General features: G+C 56.7%; 6 protein-coding genes across 6 annotated transcripts; 3 read left to right on the forward strand and 3 right to left on the reverse strand.

Annotated features, from left to right (window-relative positions):
* Window positions 1-29: 29 nt before the first annotated feature.
* Window positions 30-1,943, forward strand: C8Q71DRAFT_714969 (uncharacterized protein; the record flags this gene model as incomplete). Its single annotated transcript, XM_047921013.1, has 3 exons — window positions 30-1,185; window positions 1,242-1,489; window positions 1,551-1,943. Coding segments are annotated over 3 exons (1,797 nt in total), but the record flags the coding sequence as incomplete, so codon positions are not given.
* A 1,725-nt stretch (window positions 1,944-3,668) lies between these two features.
* C8Q71DRAFT_285114 (uncharacterized protein) lies at window positions 3,669-7,512 on the forward strand. The gene is made up of 5 exons (XM_047917530.1): window positions 3,669-3,799; window positions 3,860-4,302; window positions 4,354-5,704; window positions 5,764-6,020; window positions 6,070-7,512. The coding sequence occupies exons 2-5, from the start codon at window positions 3,904-3,906 to the stop codon at window positions 7,285-7,287; spliced, it is 3,225 nt and encodes a 1,074-aa protein (XP_047774883.1). The 5' UTR covers window positions 3,669-3,799; window positions 3,860-3,903; the 3' UTR covers window positions 7,288-7,512.
* A 1-nt stretch (window position 7,513) lies between these two features.
* On the reverse strand, window positions 7,514-8,846 carry C8Q71DRAFT_285129 (uncharacterized protein). The gene is made up of 3 exons (XM_047917531.1): window positions 8,562-8,846; window positions 8,297-8,509; window positions 7,514-8,233 (listed from the first exon to the last, which is right to left on the reverse strand). The coding sequence occupies exons 2-3, from the start codon at window positions 8,475-8,477 to the stop codon at window positions 7,776-7,778; spliced, it is 639 nt and encodes a 212-aa protein (XP_047774884.1). The 5' UTR covers window positions 8,478-8,509; window positions 8,562-8,846; the 3' UTR covers window positions 7,514-7,775.
* C8Q71DRAFT_861468 (uncharacterized protein) lies at window positions 8,614-9,103 on the reverse strand (the record flags this gene model as incomplete). Its single annotated transcript, XM_047927909.1, has 3 exons — window positions 8,614-8,776; window positions 8,835-8,907; window positions 8,974-9,103. 3 exons carry the CDS (start codon window positions 9,101-9,103, stop codon window positions 8,614-8,616), a joined length of 366 nt encoding a protein of 121 aa, XP_047774885.1.
* C8Q71DRAFT_780328 (uncharacterized protein) lies at window positions 8,847-9,808 on the reverse strand. The gene is made up of 4 exons (XM_047924843.1): window positions 9,474-9,808; window positions 9,161-9,423; window positions 8,974-9,105; window positions 8,847-8,913 (listed from the first exon to the last, which is right to left on the reverse strand). Exons 1-2 carry the CDS (start codon window positions 9,668-9,670, stop codon window positions 9,279-9,281), a joined length of 342 nt encoding a protein of 113 aa, XP_047774886.1. The 5' UTR covers window positions 9,671-9,808; the 3' UTR covers window positions 8,847-8,913; window positions 8,974-9,105; window positions 9,161-9,278.
* Window positions 9,809-9,924: 116 nt separating this feature from the next.
* On the forward strand, window positions 9,925-13,838 carry C8Q71DRAFT_850611 (uncharacterized protein). The gene is made up of 6 exons (XM_047926732.1): window positions 9,925-10,538; window positions 10,592-11,238; window positions 11,407-11,923; window positions 11,996-12,068; window positions 12,134-12,414; window positions 12,463-13,838. The coding sequence occupies exons 1-6, from the start codon at window positions 10,158-10,160 to the stop codon at window positions 13,666-13,668; spliced, it is 3,105 nt and encodes a 1,034-aa protein (XP_047774887.1). The 5' UTR covers window positions 9,925-10,157; the 3' UTR covers window positions 13,669-13,838.
* The last annotated feature ends 1,777 nt before the right edge of the window (window positions 13,839-15,615 follow it).

Below are 15,615 nucleotides of genomic sequence, written 5' to 3' on the forward strand. Positions count from 1 at the left end.
TGTACAATCCCCTGGTGAGTATGCACGACATGACAACACTTGCACTGGAACACTCATATCGCCCACAGGTGGAGGTGTTGGCTCATCTGGTCACCTCGTTTCCGCCTACCGTGCGACCCCAGTTCTACAACTATGGCCACAGCATCATGCAGTTCCCCTTCGAACCGTTTGTACACGAGCAGCATCCGACCAAGCTGGATGTGGTTGCGTCATTTCCGGATGTACGTCCGGAGTTTCCCATCTCTCGCTGGAGGGACGTTGCCTTGAGCTTCGAGCTCAGGTCTGAGGATGCCTACGACCCAATGGTCAAAGATGCTCCAACGCGCTCGGATACACTCACACAACTCGCGAAGAACGCGCGCAACATCATGCTCTCCCAGGGCCGCCTGTACACCTTCGTCGTTGGTATCTACGGATCCTTGGCTCGGATCTTTCGGTTCGACCGCTCAGGTGCGATATGTTCGCCCAAGTTCGAGTACAAGCACAGGCCGGAGCTCCTCCACGAGTTCCTCTGGCGTCTCTTCCACCCCATTCCACCTCAATCCAGGATTGTCGGAGCTGACCCGACAACGGAGATGGGGACGAGCGCTGACCGGATGCTAGTGCGTGCTCTCGCGAGAGATCACGATCCTGGCTGGGCGGCTATGCCCAAGACGAGGAAGGAGGTACGGCGGATCGTTGTGACAGACAAGGGGGTTGAAACGACGTATCTGGCATGCAAGCTGGTCTTCATGAACCCGGAGCTGTTCTCGCGCGCGACTTTCGTATGGGAGGCATTCAAGCTTGAAGAGGAGGACTGGAACAAGGGAAAGCGATACATTGTGAAGGAGACGTGGGGAGAGATGGGACGCCAACGTGAGCTCGAATTCTATGAGGCACTGAGGCAGGTAGCAGAGTGTAAGCCGTTCTTTGGTGTGGCAGCCTATGTTCACGGCGAAGACCTCGGCCGGCGCGACAAGGAGGAGCAAAGGCGAGAAGCGGAGGCGAACCCCCGGTTGAGAGGTCGTGCGTCTCGGGACATGAGAACGGGCCATCAGACCATCTCCGTTCGGTACAACTTGCCTCAGCAAATGCGGCCGAACGAGCGGAACCATACGCGGATCGTTCTGGAGACGGTCGGCGTCCCCCTCGCAGAGTTCAAGTCTACTAAGCAGCTCGTTATGGCACTCCGAGATGCCGTGGAAGGTCAGCTACGACGACGAGTCTGCTCATTGCTCCACTGACCTCGAGATTTATCACAGGCCATCGACAGGCGTACGAGGCCGGTGTCCTGCATGGCGATATCAGTGAAGGCAACGTCATGATCGCCCCCAGGGATGCCCCTTTCTCAGGTTATATTCAAGATTTTGACTTGAGCTTCAGCTGGAAGTCGTTCCTGCAGCAACGCATGGACAAGGTAGATCTGGCTACATGGGATGAGTATTGTGTTCAACACGGTCATGAAATATGTGAGGGAGAGGGCCCTACCAATCAGTCCAAGCAACGAGTCGTTAGTTGTTTCATACCCATAGCATGCTAGTATCTTCGGCTAACACTGGCACGCTCTCTAGGGCACGATCTTCTTCATGGCGGTCGACATCCTGCGGGCAGAGATCACTCATGAGGCACGGCATGATCTAGAGTCATTTTATTGGCTTCTGGTGTTCATCGTTCTCCGACACACCAAGCACGGGCATCCTCTCAAGGAGATGGCATTCGGACACTTGTTCTGCACCCAGCAGATGGATCAAAATGCCCTGGTCAAGTTCTGCTGGTTGATGCTGGATCCTCCCTTGACGGTACCCGGTAACGAACCGCTGACCAGGTTGCTGGAGATGCTTCGTCTGGCGTGCATGCGTAATGTTTGTCGAGCTGGCTCGGATATCATACGCTCGACCCATCGTGGGGTCCTCAACATCTTCGACGACGTGCTAGCCCCAGGCAACGTTTGGCCCGAGGATGATGCCGCCCTCGAATGGAAGCTTTCGGAGAACGTTGCGCATACGACAGAAGTGAAGGCGTCTCGTAACAAACCGGTGACGAAGGGCTCGTTGGACCCTATAACGGGAACGAAGAGTTGTTTCCTACGCTCCCCCATTTTCGAACAGAATGAAGCGTCCGGCCATGTCCAGTCGGGTGACGAGCACGCAGGCGCGGATGCGAGAAATCCGCCTATAGCCGGCCCTAGCCGACTGACTCGGAAGGTTGAAGTCCAGAAACGCTCGACAGTCATCGGCGCAGAAATCGACGAACCAGAGAACGAAGAAGCATCATTCTGGCAAGGTCAACGACCCCTTCCCCTCCCACCGATATCGGAACCGCAAGCGGGTCCCTCTGAACCTCCCGCACGCAAGAAGACCCGGAAACAGAGTCGCAAACCAGGCAAGAGCGCTGCTCGTCGTGCCGAGTTACCTCCAGAAACGAAGCGTCCGACGACCAGGAGGGCAGCTCCCAGCCGCCCCGTCGCCGAAACATGGCCAGCAAGCGTTGTCGAGCCCGATAACGCAAGGTCGGGCCGCCGCTACAACCTTCGTTCGTCAGGTAGTCGTAACCTGGCTGGGCCCAGCATATCCGATGCGGCCCAGTCTGTTCCAGCTCTTGAGGGGAGGATGACGCGGTCTCGCACGCAGATGCCGCTGCAGCAAGACGCTGGTTCGAGAGATGATAGCTTGGGCAAGCGCGGCCGTGCTCAAGAAGACCTGGACGACGGCGGTGAGGAAAGCCTGGGATCTCAGCCATCTAGCAAGCGTCAGAGAACGTCACGATTGAGCCAACCTCGAGGCAGGAAGATATCACAGAAGTCGGGAAGGAAGCCCCATTGATTGGCATAGGCTTACGGTCGACGTGCGAGGCTGGTCCGTATGAGAGTTCTCGGTAATATAACAGATCTTAGTCGTAGAGAATCGCGTGTTTCTTCTATATAGTTGCGCTGCGCTTCAGTGGTCTGCCCACCCCTTACTTGTCATCTACGCAACAAATATAGTACAAATGTCACTATAAGGTCGTTCGCGTCTCGTCTTCTCAAAGCTGCGTTACGTCGAAGGATATCGTGTATTAGTAACTCTTCCGCGTCTCCGATTGCACGATCGCGTCACGGTGCCTTGCCCAAGATGGCTCGTTACGGTTTTACTGTAGTACAAGGGTGGTCCAGCGGGAACGGTAACGCTGGGTCCCCCTGCAGCACGCGCACGACGTAGTACGCAATGACCGTCACATCAATAGCTGCACTGAGACGGCTTACATGATGACGGTACCGGTGCTCCCCTTCAGTGAATTCTCGTCGCGCAGATCTCCGCGCCAGGCGCTTCGCGATGGTGCCATAGCGTTGAGGCACGCAGGTGCTACACACTCGGGCGCGGTCCATTCTTTAGCTCGTCGACATCGCAATTGCTGGGTGAAATAGTACAACCGAACTGATGGCATATGTACTCCGAGGTCGAGTCAGTATCGCGTGTCTGGCGTGGCTCAGTGCTCTCTTATCTGCGTCAATCAAACCGCACAAGCTTGGCACCATGTGCTCATAGTTTCTTCTGACTCTGATCTCGCAACCAAAATACAAGGCCTGAACAACGGACATGCCAAATCGGGCCGACAATGGGCGTGGCGCGTGCGAATCATTGCCTGGGAAGGCAGCGCCATCAAACACGTGGCTAGCCACACCTGTGGCGCACCAGCGCCTCCAACGCTCTGTTCATCTTCTCCTGCTTACTCCGACGACGCGACGGACAGCCACTGCTTGTCCCCCGGATAATCTCGAGCGAGATATCACACAATCAGATACTTCAGTGTAACTTGCGCCAGGTTTCGGGCCAAACTAGCCGTAAGTCAGGCCGAAAGCGGTACCGTAGTCCAGTAATACTGACGTGTTGGGCACCCGTAGACTGCGTCCATTTCTGGTAATTGGCCAACAACTCCGAATCGAACATGCCTCGTGGGAACGTAAATATGCCCCCCTCGTCCTCTCGCCTCTCTCCCGCTCACCATCTCGACCTTCGTCAACGCGCTGATCGCGACATCGACATCGACATTTCCGAGCACCTCCAAGACGACGTACCCATGTCTGACAAAGTCACTCCCCCTCAGCCTCGCCACACGCGATATCCCGGCGACGCCGCCGACGCTAAGCAAGGCAACAAGGACAATCTGGCTGGATGGCAGATTGAAATCCAGGACAGGATCAAGGAGTATCCCGTCAAGGACCTCGGCGAGTACCTCGCCAAGATGGTGCCGTCAGACGAGCCTGTGCCTACGTGCCCCGAGATGGGCAACATGCTGCAGGCGATTCCAGTAGGCAACTTCGAGATAGCCATGTACAATCCACTGGTCAGTCAAAGCACACTTCTACTGTGAACGCCATCACTGACCAGCTCGTAGGTTGCTGCGCTGACGCAGATGGTGAAGGAATTCCCCCGCGCCAAGCGTCCAAAGTTCTCCAACTACGATCACAAGATAATGAAGTTCCCGTTCGAATGCTACCAGGATGAAGAGCACCCGACGAAGCCGGACGTAATCGCGACGGTACCGGCGCGGTCTGTCATCACGCCGGAGGAACGCTGGAGGAACATGGCGGTCGTTTTTGAACTGAAGAACATAGAGAAGAAAGACCCGATGTATAGATCAACACCAACCCATTGGGAGACGCTGGTGCAGCTCGCGAAGAGCGCGCGGAACATCATGCTCTCTCAGGGCAGGCTGTACGCGTTCGTCGTAGGCATATACGGAGACGTGGCTCGCATCTTCCGCTTCGACCGCGCGGGAGCGATCTGCTCGGCCCCGTTTGCGTACCGCGATCATCCGGAGATTCTGCACGAGTTCCTCTGGCGGCTGTTCCACCCAAGGACGCAGGGCTGCGCTATCGTCGGCGAGGATCCGACGATGAAGCTGGGGACGAGTGCGGATCGGAAACGCGTGGTCAACCTGGCGCGCAAGCACGATCCTGACTGGAAGCACAGCGCTGAGACGCGGAAGGCGGTGCGGCGTATCACGATGCTGAACGAGAAGGGGGAGCGGACGACATACCTCGCGTACAAGCTGCTGTTCGTGAACCCGGGGCTGTTCTCGCGCGCAACGCTGATCTGGGAAGCGTTCATCATCGACAAGAATAACCGAAGCAAAGGCGAACGATGCGTTCTAAAGGAGACCTGGCGCCAGCTCTGTCGTCTGGACGAGATTGGCTTCTACGAGATGCTGCAGCTGGCGAACCTGGAGAAGTTCAAGGAGGAACAGGAGAAGGAAGGCAGGGCGAGGAAGGACGATGAGGCTCAGGACGCCGATGGGAAGAAGGGGAAGAAAGGACGCAGGGCCGGCAAGCGAGGCAAGTGCGTCGTCAATGCAGCGTCGAATACTCGTGGCGCAGCAGCGTCTAAATCTGGTGATGCTACTGGTGGCTCGGATGAGGCGCGACAGAAGCTCTTGGCGGAGGCTCGGGCGCTGGGTGACGCTCAACACACGTTTGGTGTCGTGCGTTTCATGTTCGGCGAGGACTTTGGCCAGCGGGACGAGGAGCAGTGGGAACTCACCGAGAAGGCGAGGGTAGCCGGTGCTCCGCTCCCTGAAGACACGAAGACCGGCTACCGGACGATCTCTGGGGTGCACAATTGCCCCGCGAAGGTGCGATTGAACGAACGGAGTCAGACACGCATGGTCTTGAAGACGATTGGCACGCCGCTGACGGACTTCGAGTGCACGAGGGAGGTTGTCACGGCTCTGCGCGACGCCGTAGAAGGTACGTTCTAGTGGAGTTAAACATACTGGCCTCCCGTGAGCTGATAGTCGTTCTTCCAGGGCACCGACAAGCATACGAAGACGGTGTAATACATCGGGACATCAGCGAGGGAAACGTAATGATCGCTCGCCTTGGTGAAGCATTCGCTGGCTTCATCCAAGACCTCGACTTCAGCTTCAGCTGGAGACGGTTCTTGGAGAAGCGTAATTACGCATCAGTCGATCTGGCGACGTGGGAGAAGTACTGTGTCGAGCACGGACACGAGCCACCTCAGGCTAACGACGTTGACCCCGCGAATAACAGCAAAGAGCGTACGGTGAGTGAATTACACTCAGGTCCGATACATTCTCTCACAGATATGTCAGGGAACGGTGCTCTTCATGGCGGTCCAGGTTTTGTTGGGAAAGATTACCCATGAAGCACGGCACGATCTAGAGTCCTTCTACTGGCTTCTCGTGTTCATTGTTCTACGACACACCAAACACGGGCACGCCAAAAAGAACGCGGCTTTTGCCAGTCTATTCTGCTCACATGACCTGGAGCAATGCGCCAGCCACAAGATGACCTGGTTATTGAGCCTCCGGGCACCCCTTGACGTACCCGATAACGAGCCACTTTCGACTCTGCTGGAAGATCTACGCGCACTTTTCGACAGCAACTTTCCTGATAAACGTGCACCGATCCGGCGTGTCACACATCAAGAGGTCCTCGATGTCTTCAACAACGCATTGGCCAAAGACTGGCCTCTCGACGACGCGTCCGTTCCGTGGGTCTCCCCATTGAACCGACAGTACCCCGGTAGCATGGTGGAGTCGATAGGCAAACCGGTGACGAAGGGTACACTGGATCACACTGTCGCTACCGAACTGCGATTCCCCGTTCACACAGTTCCCCAGGAGCAGATCGCAGCTGACCGGGAGCTTGATGGCGAGGGGGACGGCGCGATGACCGACGACGACTCGTGCGACTCAGCTGATGACGTTCACGCCGAGGCAAGCGATGAAAACATGGTCACATACCTCGACGACTCGGAACGTCCGAACGCTCCGGACGCGCCACCTGGACTCGCACTGCTAATCACGGACGAGCCGCAGCCAGAGGCCAGCACATCCAAGATACCGGAGCAGAAGCGGAACGAGAGTCGAACTCGTAAGGCTCGTACGAACAGTCGTACTGAACAGCCGCCGCCGAAGGCGAAGCGCCAGGCCACTAAGACCGCAGGGTCAAGTCGTAACGTCGCCGAGACATGGCCCGCCGCCAGCAACGTTGACGGAGTTGGTGCGAGACCGGGCCAACGCTACAACCTTCGCTCGTCGAGCCGTCGTGATCTGACGGGGTCGAATACGTCCGACGCAGCGGATCGTGCGCCGGTTCCTGAGCGTAGGTCGACTCGGTCCCGCACGCAGGCATCGCAGCAGCGGGATGCTGGTTCAAGAAACAGTAGCATTGGGAAGCGGAGTCGTGAGAGGGAAGACCTCGGGGATATCGAAGAAGACCTGGATGCACAGTCGTCGAAGCGACCGAGGACGTTGAGCCAACCTCGAGGCAGGAAGCCACCGAAGAAGTCGGGAAAGAAGCCCTGATGATCAGTGTAGGTATACGGTTTGCGCGCGGTCAGTACTAGTTGTCTGGATCGACAGGGTCCATAGAGGATAATCTTGGGTGTAACGGATCGTAGAGTAGATTTCCATTGTGTTCATCTTCGTCACTTGCGCTGCGCTTCACGGACTGTATGGTCTGCCCTTCCTAACTAAACGTCGGATGCGGCCGGTCCGGGGGTAACATCGTGTGCTGCGTCGTTCTCTTAGTACGCGTCGTCACCGTTCTGAAGTGTCTTGCTAGTGGGCGCTGAGTACTGAGTACTGAGTGGCCGAGCTACTTACGGGAAACGCGTCCGGCGCTGCCAACGACCCAGCGTCTAGTTGTTCGGTTTGTGGAAGCGTACGCTCAGCCTCGCGCACTTCACGGCGAGATGGGTGAGGACGTCGCCCTCCACTAGTACCCCCGGAAGGATTCACTCGGAGAGAGCAGGCGCAGGTGAGTCTCAGTTACTGAGTAGCGCCAGTTCGGTCTATGCAGGGGCCATGCTGAGTCTTGCTGACGTAGGTCTCGGCTGAGCATACAGTATTCCGACCAGTTGCTGCTCGAGCACTAGATGCACGATGACCGGACCACTGCTCAAGATCACTCGGACCTCCACAACTACCTGGACATCGTTACTCTCGGCGGCTTCTACTCCGAGTTGTCGCTGCCGCGCTACCACTCCTCGGTCGACATTGCGTGAACCTCGACGATGAGAGCTCTGCGGATCGCGACATGCCGTGCGTACACGGGTCCGAGTCCGGTCTGTCTGGGACACACATTTGCCTCGCACGCCTAGGCCAGACATGACCGTGATGTGCCTGAACACCACGATTGTGAATACTAGTATGTCAGTACTGTGTCCCGCAGTATGACACGGTACGTCTATGTGCCCCACCACGAGTTTAACGACTAACTGATGGCAACAGCGCTCGATACTACTACTTTCTATGAACAGGGTACGCGCCGACTATGAGCATTGTTTCCTCAGGTGAAGTCATCGTGTCCTACCTTCAGTACGTCGCCCATCCCGGTTTACCCTCCTCGATACTTCAGCCAACATCGACCCCTTCGACTCAACCAGCTGTACGCTCGAGTCGCGACAGGTGGCACCACGTCGAAGGTGGCACCCTTCCGCCAGCCTGCGTCCACGCATGAATGCCAGAGAAGACGGGAGGGAGGCTCGCCGCATGCGAGGCTCGTGAGAGCGGGCGGCGGCGATGACTGAGTGACGAAACTGTGAGTACGGTTTGATTATGTGCGACCATGTCCATACAGTGTTGACTGTCCTGTTCGCTGATTCAGACGAGGATGTAGACGCGTATGGTTCAGACGATGCTGATGTCTCTAAGAAGCGCATCAAGCGCCACCGGGAAGAGCGGGAGCCAGCGGAGGAGGATAACCTGGGACGGATGGAGAAGCAGATTGAGGAGGAATAGCGCAGATGCAGGCGGGATGGTGGCCCCACCGGCGCTGACGCTGACAAGGAGGCTAGCATGGACGTTGAGAGCGAGGAGGAAGACGAGGACGGAGCGGTTCTCAGACGCACGGCGGGCGGATCGAAGAAGAGAGTGATTGAGATGGAGAGGAGGAAGAGGATTGATCATCATACAGTGCCGATGCTATCGCTACACCGTCACGCCCTACGCTGTTTGTATGTATACGACCATGTTTGACTTGGTACATACCTATGACAGGCTCTGCAGCACGCCCCCACTCGTCCCACTTCGCGACAGGTTGAATCTCCCTCACCACGTCCTGATTGGTCTTGTTGTCATGTAGGAGATTGCGCAAGGCCAGTATGGCATGTTTCTTCATGTCTGCATATCCTCAGCTTAGTATCCGCTCACCACACTGACAACCCAAGCTACTCACAAGGATTCCGGTTGTCGCAGGTTCATCACCACGGGGATACCTCCACACTCGCGGACCCTGTCCTGGACACCCTAGTCGTCCAGCGCGATGATACCGAGCAACCACACTAGATCGCCTTTCACGTAACTGAAGCCCTCTGCGCCCTTCTGCGGATGCTGCGTCGTGTCTGCAGGGTGGCGGACGCGTGTCCGGCAGCGGCGGGCGTTCGACGACCACTCCGAAGGTGATGCGAGGCAGGAATGTGTCCAAGAGACGCAGAGTCTCTGTGGGTGCCGTCAGATGTGATGAACAGAGGTGAGGCTGGCGCACGCACCGGCTAGGCTCTCGACCAGGCCTTCGCCGCTCGCTGAATGCGTGGCTGCGAGAATCGCCTTCACCTTTCCGAATCCATCGGAGGATGTACCCTGCTCGTTCGACGCGAGGGCAAGGGTGCTGAGGCACTGCGAGACGAGCACGAGTGCTTCTGAGACTTAGTAGGAGTAGGTCGAGCTTTTTTGGTGGCGTAGGCATGGAATCGCCGCCCGGCGTGTCGTTCGAGGGAACATTTTCCTCGGCAATGCTGAATGCCGCCTGCGAGGCATCGGTGCTGCCTAGTACTCGCCTGATGGCCTCTTGCGTGTACTTACCCAGCGAGATCGAAGAATGTCTGAGGTCTCTGAGGCGCTCGCCGCTGGGCCACAGGCGGCTAAACATCACACGTGCCGGACGCGCCTGTGGCTCTACTGTCGTGACTACTGCCACTTGCCAGTTCCACAGTCCACATCCGACTCAGCCCCTTCCCGCCTGAGCCACAAACGGACAGCGCTCTACTATCCAACCTTGCGCAACGTAGCAGCATTCTGCTTCGGAACTGTCTTACGAACTGTGTCTCATAGCCTTGTGTTCTGACCCAAACACTGAACAGGTCGCGAGACTCGCGACTGACTCGCCCAGCCTCAAGTTCCTGTCGACTGGTCTGCCGTCACATTGGTTCGGGCCATCTGCGTTCGCTGTGAACATGCCCAGTCTCACGCATCGCGCTGGTCCGCGGAACTCCCACTCTCTCTCTTGCTCCTCTTGCCTTGATCGCCTGCTGCCTATTCCGTGTTCGGATGACGCTATCTCCGGCATCAACTTGACCGACAAAGACAGTCTATGTATTCCAAAGTCTGATGCGCAGCCGTTGGTTGCGTACGCCAATCGGCGAAAGAGTACCGTTGACGAAGACCGCTGGAAAACCGAGATAGTCAAGAAGATCGTCGAGATAGAAGACCCACTAGACGCCTTTTTACAAGAGTTCGTGCCTAGCTCAAAGCCAGTGCCCCCGCTTCCTAAGCGGAGAGGCGGCTATTTTCGCATTCCGAAGGATGTCACTGAGCCAGACATGTATGAACTCGTCGTACGTCAGCCTTTTAACGCCTTACTACACATGTTGACTGTCTGGTGTCGCAGCGGAAGGGCTTCGACAAGCTCGTAGAGAGTTTTCCTGCCGAGAAACGACCGACCTTCTTCAACAACGGACACAAATCTCTGCCACTCCCTTTCGAAGCCCTACGCGCAGAACACCTCTCAACGAAACCGGATGTCGTCGCTACCGTTCCGACCATCCCCAGCGATACCACAGCGTTGAGATGGCGCAACATCGCATTCGTCATTGAAGTCAAGGGTGCCGATGACGACGATCCGATGCTCAATATCACCGAGAAGCGCAACAGTACGCTGGTCCAGCTCGCGAAAAGCGCACTCAATCTCATGCTTGCGCAAGGAAGGTTGTTCGTCCTCCTCGTCGGGATTTACGGATCCAAGACACGCATCTACCGCTTCGACCGTGCTGGCGTAATCGTCTCGCAGGCGTTCCAATACGCACGCGGCGAGGGGCCAGCCATCCTCTACGAGTTTCTCTGGCGGCTCGTTCATCCACACAACACGGCCTGCAGAGTCGCCGGCGGCGACCCAACGATCCGTCTCGCGAACAAGAAGGAGCAACAGAAGGCGCAGAACTGGGTGTTCAATCTGGATCCCACGTACGAGTTCACGAATGAAGATCGGCAAGCATGTCGCTTCATCACAGTCAACGACAAGAAGGGCAACTGCAAGACGTCTCCTTGCATCTACCTCGTCTACAGGCTGCTGTTCGTGAGTCCACAACTATTCACGCGTGGGACGGTGGTATGGGAAGCGTTGGAGCTTGGTCCGGGAAACAAGAGCAACGGGAAGCGTGTGGTCATCAAGGACTATTGGCGGCAGCTAGCACGAACACCGGAAAGTGACTTCTACGAGGAGATGATCGATGCGAACATGGAGTTCATGGGTGTAGTGGAGTACAAGTACGGCGAAGACTTGGGCGCGCCGGAAGCACGGGAGACTCGCCAGCCCATCGCTTTCCCACTCTCCTCGGAGGCTGAAGCTGAAGTTGCCCGCGACTCGACTGATGTCGCGGATGGCGATGTCACTTCACCTGTCGCCGAGGAACATGGTCCTCCTGCAGAGGAAGGCGAGACGAGGCGGTCTTCTTTCAACGAGGCTGATGCAGAAGATTCAGACGCTGTGACGGCTTATTCAATCGCTAGCGATGCTGCTTGTCATGTATCTGACTCGTTGACGTCCCCTCTCACCTCGCTGAGCTCCGATTCCGACGCTGAACACTACTCTGCGAGGCGCGATTCCATCGCGTGCGGCTCCGCCAATCCATCGTCGTCTGACTCACTATCCGTGCTCACACCTAGCCTTTCGCCTGAGTCGATTGACTCCGACGCCAGCACACCGCCCTTAGGTCACCGCACTGTGAGTGGGTTGTACCATGCTGGACGCAAACATCCGTTCCACGAGCGTAGTCACATGCGTTTGGTTCTGGAGACTGTTGGGGTACCGCTGAGACAATTCAACAGCACGCGAGAGCTTGTGATCGCACTTCGTGATGCCATCGAAGGTACCGTACAATGCGTCGTTTGCACTGCATACTCAATACTTGGTGCTGACGAACTCTCATCGCAGGGCATCAACGTGCTTATTATGCTGGGATTATTCATCAGGATATCAGTGAGGGCAACGTCATGATCGTTAGGCGCAAGAACGGGTCTGGTGGTTTCCTACAAGATTTCGATTGCGCTTTCAGTTGGCGACGTTTTCTGCGACGATGCGGTTGGCGTGCTACGAAGGAGAGCTGGGAGCAGTACGTACGAACGAATGAAGGTCATCTAGACCCGACCCTGGAGCCTCTGAACGCGGACATTGCAGCCGAGAGGAGGAAGATGCATGATCGCAAGCAGCGCACGGTGAGTGAACCGCGCTGATCATAGTCGCGTCGTTGACTGTTCACTCAGGGTACCCTACACTTTATGGCCATCGAGGTAGTCAAGGGCCGTGTCACCCACGACGTTCGTCATGACCTTGAGTCTTTCTACTGGCTTCTGGTGTGGATGGTTCTCCGTCACGCCCGGCACCAACATTGTGACGGTATCCATGGCTGGCGCCAGTTGTTTGACCACAGCACCGATGCCACATCCGCCGGCAGCAAGATGTTCTGGTTGGAGAGCGAAGATGTCCTCACTGTCGAAAACAATCCGCCTCTCAACCGTCTCCTGGAAGAACTTCGTGTGCTATGCCTTCAGTATCGCTCCGTGAGCACCCTTCCACAGGCCTCCATGACTCACGACCAAGTACTAGGGATCTTCGGGGACGCTTTGGCGATGGAAGGCTGGCCCGAAGGTGATGCCGCTCTTGAATACCAACGTCCACAGCATGACAAGGATCAAGAGGGGCTAGAAGCTCGAGACCAGCCCAGAGAGTATAGCTCTGACATTGAACCTAGTAGCGAGAGTTCGAGCCTTGGACCATCTCCCTCCACTCTCCACACTGGCTCTGTAATGGCTGTCCCCGACTCGGAAGACCCTGCTGAATACCAGAACGGGCACGACGATCAACATCCTGAAGAGCTGATCCGTGGCCGCAATCGGATCCAGCAACAGCCAAGCTCGCAACAAGCGAGGTTTGTGATTCCCGCAGGACGCCACGGCAATATTTCCTTCGAAACATTACCGTCATCAGGACATAACGGAGACAACAGCTCGAATGAAAGACTGCCTGATAGCCGTCGAAGGGGCAATGCTTCGAGGGACGCTGCCTCAAATCTCGCCACATCTGCTCGTTGGCAAGCCCATCTACCAGCACGCCAGACTCAAGACCGAAGGTCGACCCCACCGTTGCCCGAGCGGCCCATTTGCAGCGCCGACGAACCGGCTACCACCCGTTCTGCAGCCCGCACTATGCCGCGTCCGCCGCCGACGCCGTCTACATTACTGGGACGCACTCGGAGTCAAACAGCCAAACTGCGCGCAGCAGTGGCTTCGTCGTCGCAGAGCACTGGCAGGGCGGCTAAGCGAGTTTGCCCTGCGGAAGATGGTGAACAGGGCGAGTCCCAAGTGTCGAAGCGTCCGAGACATAATCTAAGGACAAGTCGCTCAAGTAATCATGGGCGCTGGAGTCCGTACGCGTCCCGGAAAGGGAGGGGGCATCTAAGGCATTCATGATGTACCACTGTTCAGTTCATGAGATTGGCTCGTAGAATCTATGGGTCATTGATGCTGTGTAATCTCAAGTCCTATGTATAAAGCGCAATTGACACTGGATGATTGACATGTAATGAGGAGAGTTCGAGTTGTGTACTATCGTAGTCGACAATTGGAGTTACTGTTATGTATCAACTGCTGCTCGACTGTTGCGGACCCTTCACTGACATTACAGCTAGATTGAGTACTGCTGATATGAGGTGGCATTCATATTCTTTTGGGTCTACTACACACGTACATACAAACGTTATGACAACCCGCACCTATGCGTGTGATGCAGCTCGTTGACGACGCGGCGAGCGACATGCGCCAAAGGTGCTAAACTTGAACGCGTCAGCGGAATACTTGACGAGATAGCAGCGTCATCCGCAAAAGTTGCTCACAGCTGTGCGCGCTCGCAACTCCCAGCCAGAGGGAACGCTCGCTACGTAATCCTTGTCTATGCGACACCCCTCGTCGGACACGACAACAGGAAGATATGTAGTCCCTGCTCGCCACCCGATTTTGCATCGTTGTCTGAACGCGTGAGTCGTGACACACGACGCACTAGCATCGCCGACGTCATCCTACCAACAGAATCGCGACAGGATAAGTTGCGAATGACTCACCTAGCTGCATTGGCCCTACCCATCTGAAAAGTCTACCGTATAGGACGCCGAGCAGGCGCGATGAGCAAAGGTGATGGGCTTGAGCTTGAATGGTCCTGCAGGATGCTCCAGAGTTAGCCTCACACTGCAAGACGATAGAGAAGGTCGTGGTAAAGCGTGCAATAGCGTGCGCGCCAGAGGCTACATGAGTGTCGTTCGTGCGTGTCCGCTGACCAGTGACCACCATCCACCCTTGCGTCGGGTCGCGGGCCTGTAATGGGTAGCGGCCATTCTATGACATAGGTTTGCAGGGCATCCTCTACACGGCCACACGGCGCAGCGAGCGCTTACGCCTATGACGTGCGGTCGCAGACGAGGCAGCGGGCTGCCCGCTATGCCAGCTGCGACCGCACGTCATAGGTGTCTGCCGCCCGATCGAACAGACCCACCGCCCAGCCGCCGCCCACCCAGGATTCCCAAGAGGTCCTTGGGAATAAGTGCCGTCGTGCACGTGCCTGCCCATCCCAACGAGTCGTGTCGGCGACCATCCCCTGTGCGCAGTGCGACAGGCCATCTCTCAAGTACTATGCCGCTCCTCCGTGCGCAGTATGGACGGTCGTTTCCGCATCACAGATTAGACCTGGCAGAACTTCTCTCGGACATCCTCCTGTGCAAGCTTCAGGCACAGAATAGCGGATCCGTGCGAGAGTGGGCCGACCCCGTTGACAACCCTCCGAGTCGGGCCGCGCGTTGATGCAGAAGCTTAGGGAGAGGAGGAATCAGCGTTTGACGTCGCCTGTATCGGACACTGCTATGTCCCTACAGCGACACCCAGCGCGCGCCGAAGGATTTGCCCCACCACGGTGTGCATGTATGCGCATATTTCGCTGCTTGAAAGACCTCCGGACAGAGCTCAGACAGGGGCTAGCCTTCCTCTCGACCTGGGCATAATGCACAGCAGAGCGAAACCAGGGATTGCTCCGCTCGGCGGGACGCGGGGCGAATCACCATCGTAAAAAGGCAATGGAAGGAGCCGGGAGACTTCGACAGGATGTATGAGGCACGATGGGCTCGCCGAGCGATGATGGAAAGCTCACCTCGCGATGGAACATCTGCGCGTCCGGCGACTCGCGCAGTACAACTAAGTCGCGCGCACACCATCTTTTCAGAAACCTGACGCGCATGCAGTGTACTGGAGGTTGTTAGCTTCAATGTACAATGGTCTTACAGAGTGAGCGAGCACACACCCGTTTACGCCACGGTCGCCTGTCCCAGAGTACGCTGTACTATTTGAATGAGATGTTCTGGTGTCCGAATCATC

This window comes from Rhodofomes roseus (genome assembly GCF_022264815.1).
Source record: "Rhodofomes roseus strain CIRM-BRFM 1785 chromosome Unknown C8Q71scaffold_24, whole genome shotgun sequence".
NCBI classification, from domain to species: Eukaryota; Fungi; Basidiomycota; class Agaricomycetes; order Polyporales; family Fomitopsidaceae; genus Rhodofomes; species Rhodofomes roseus.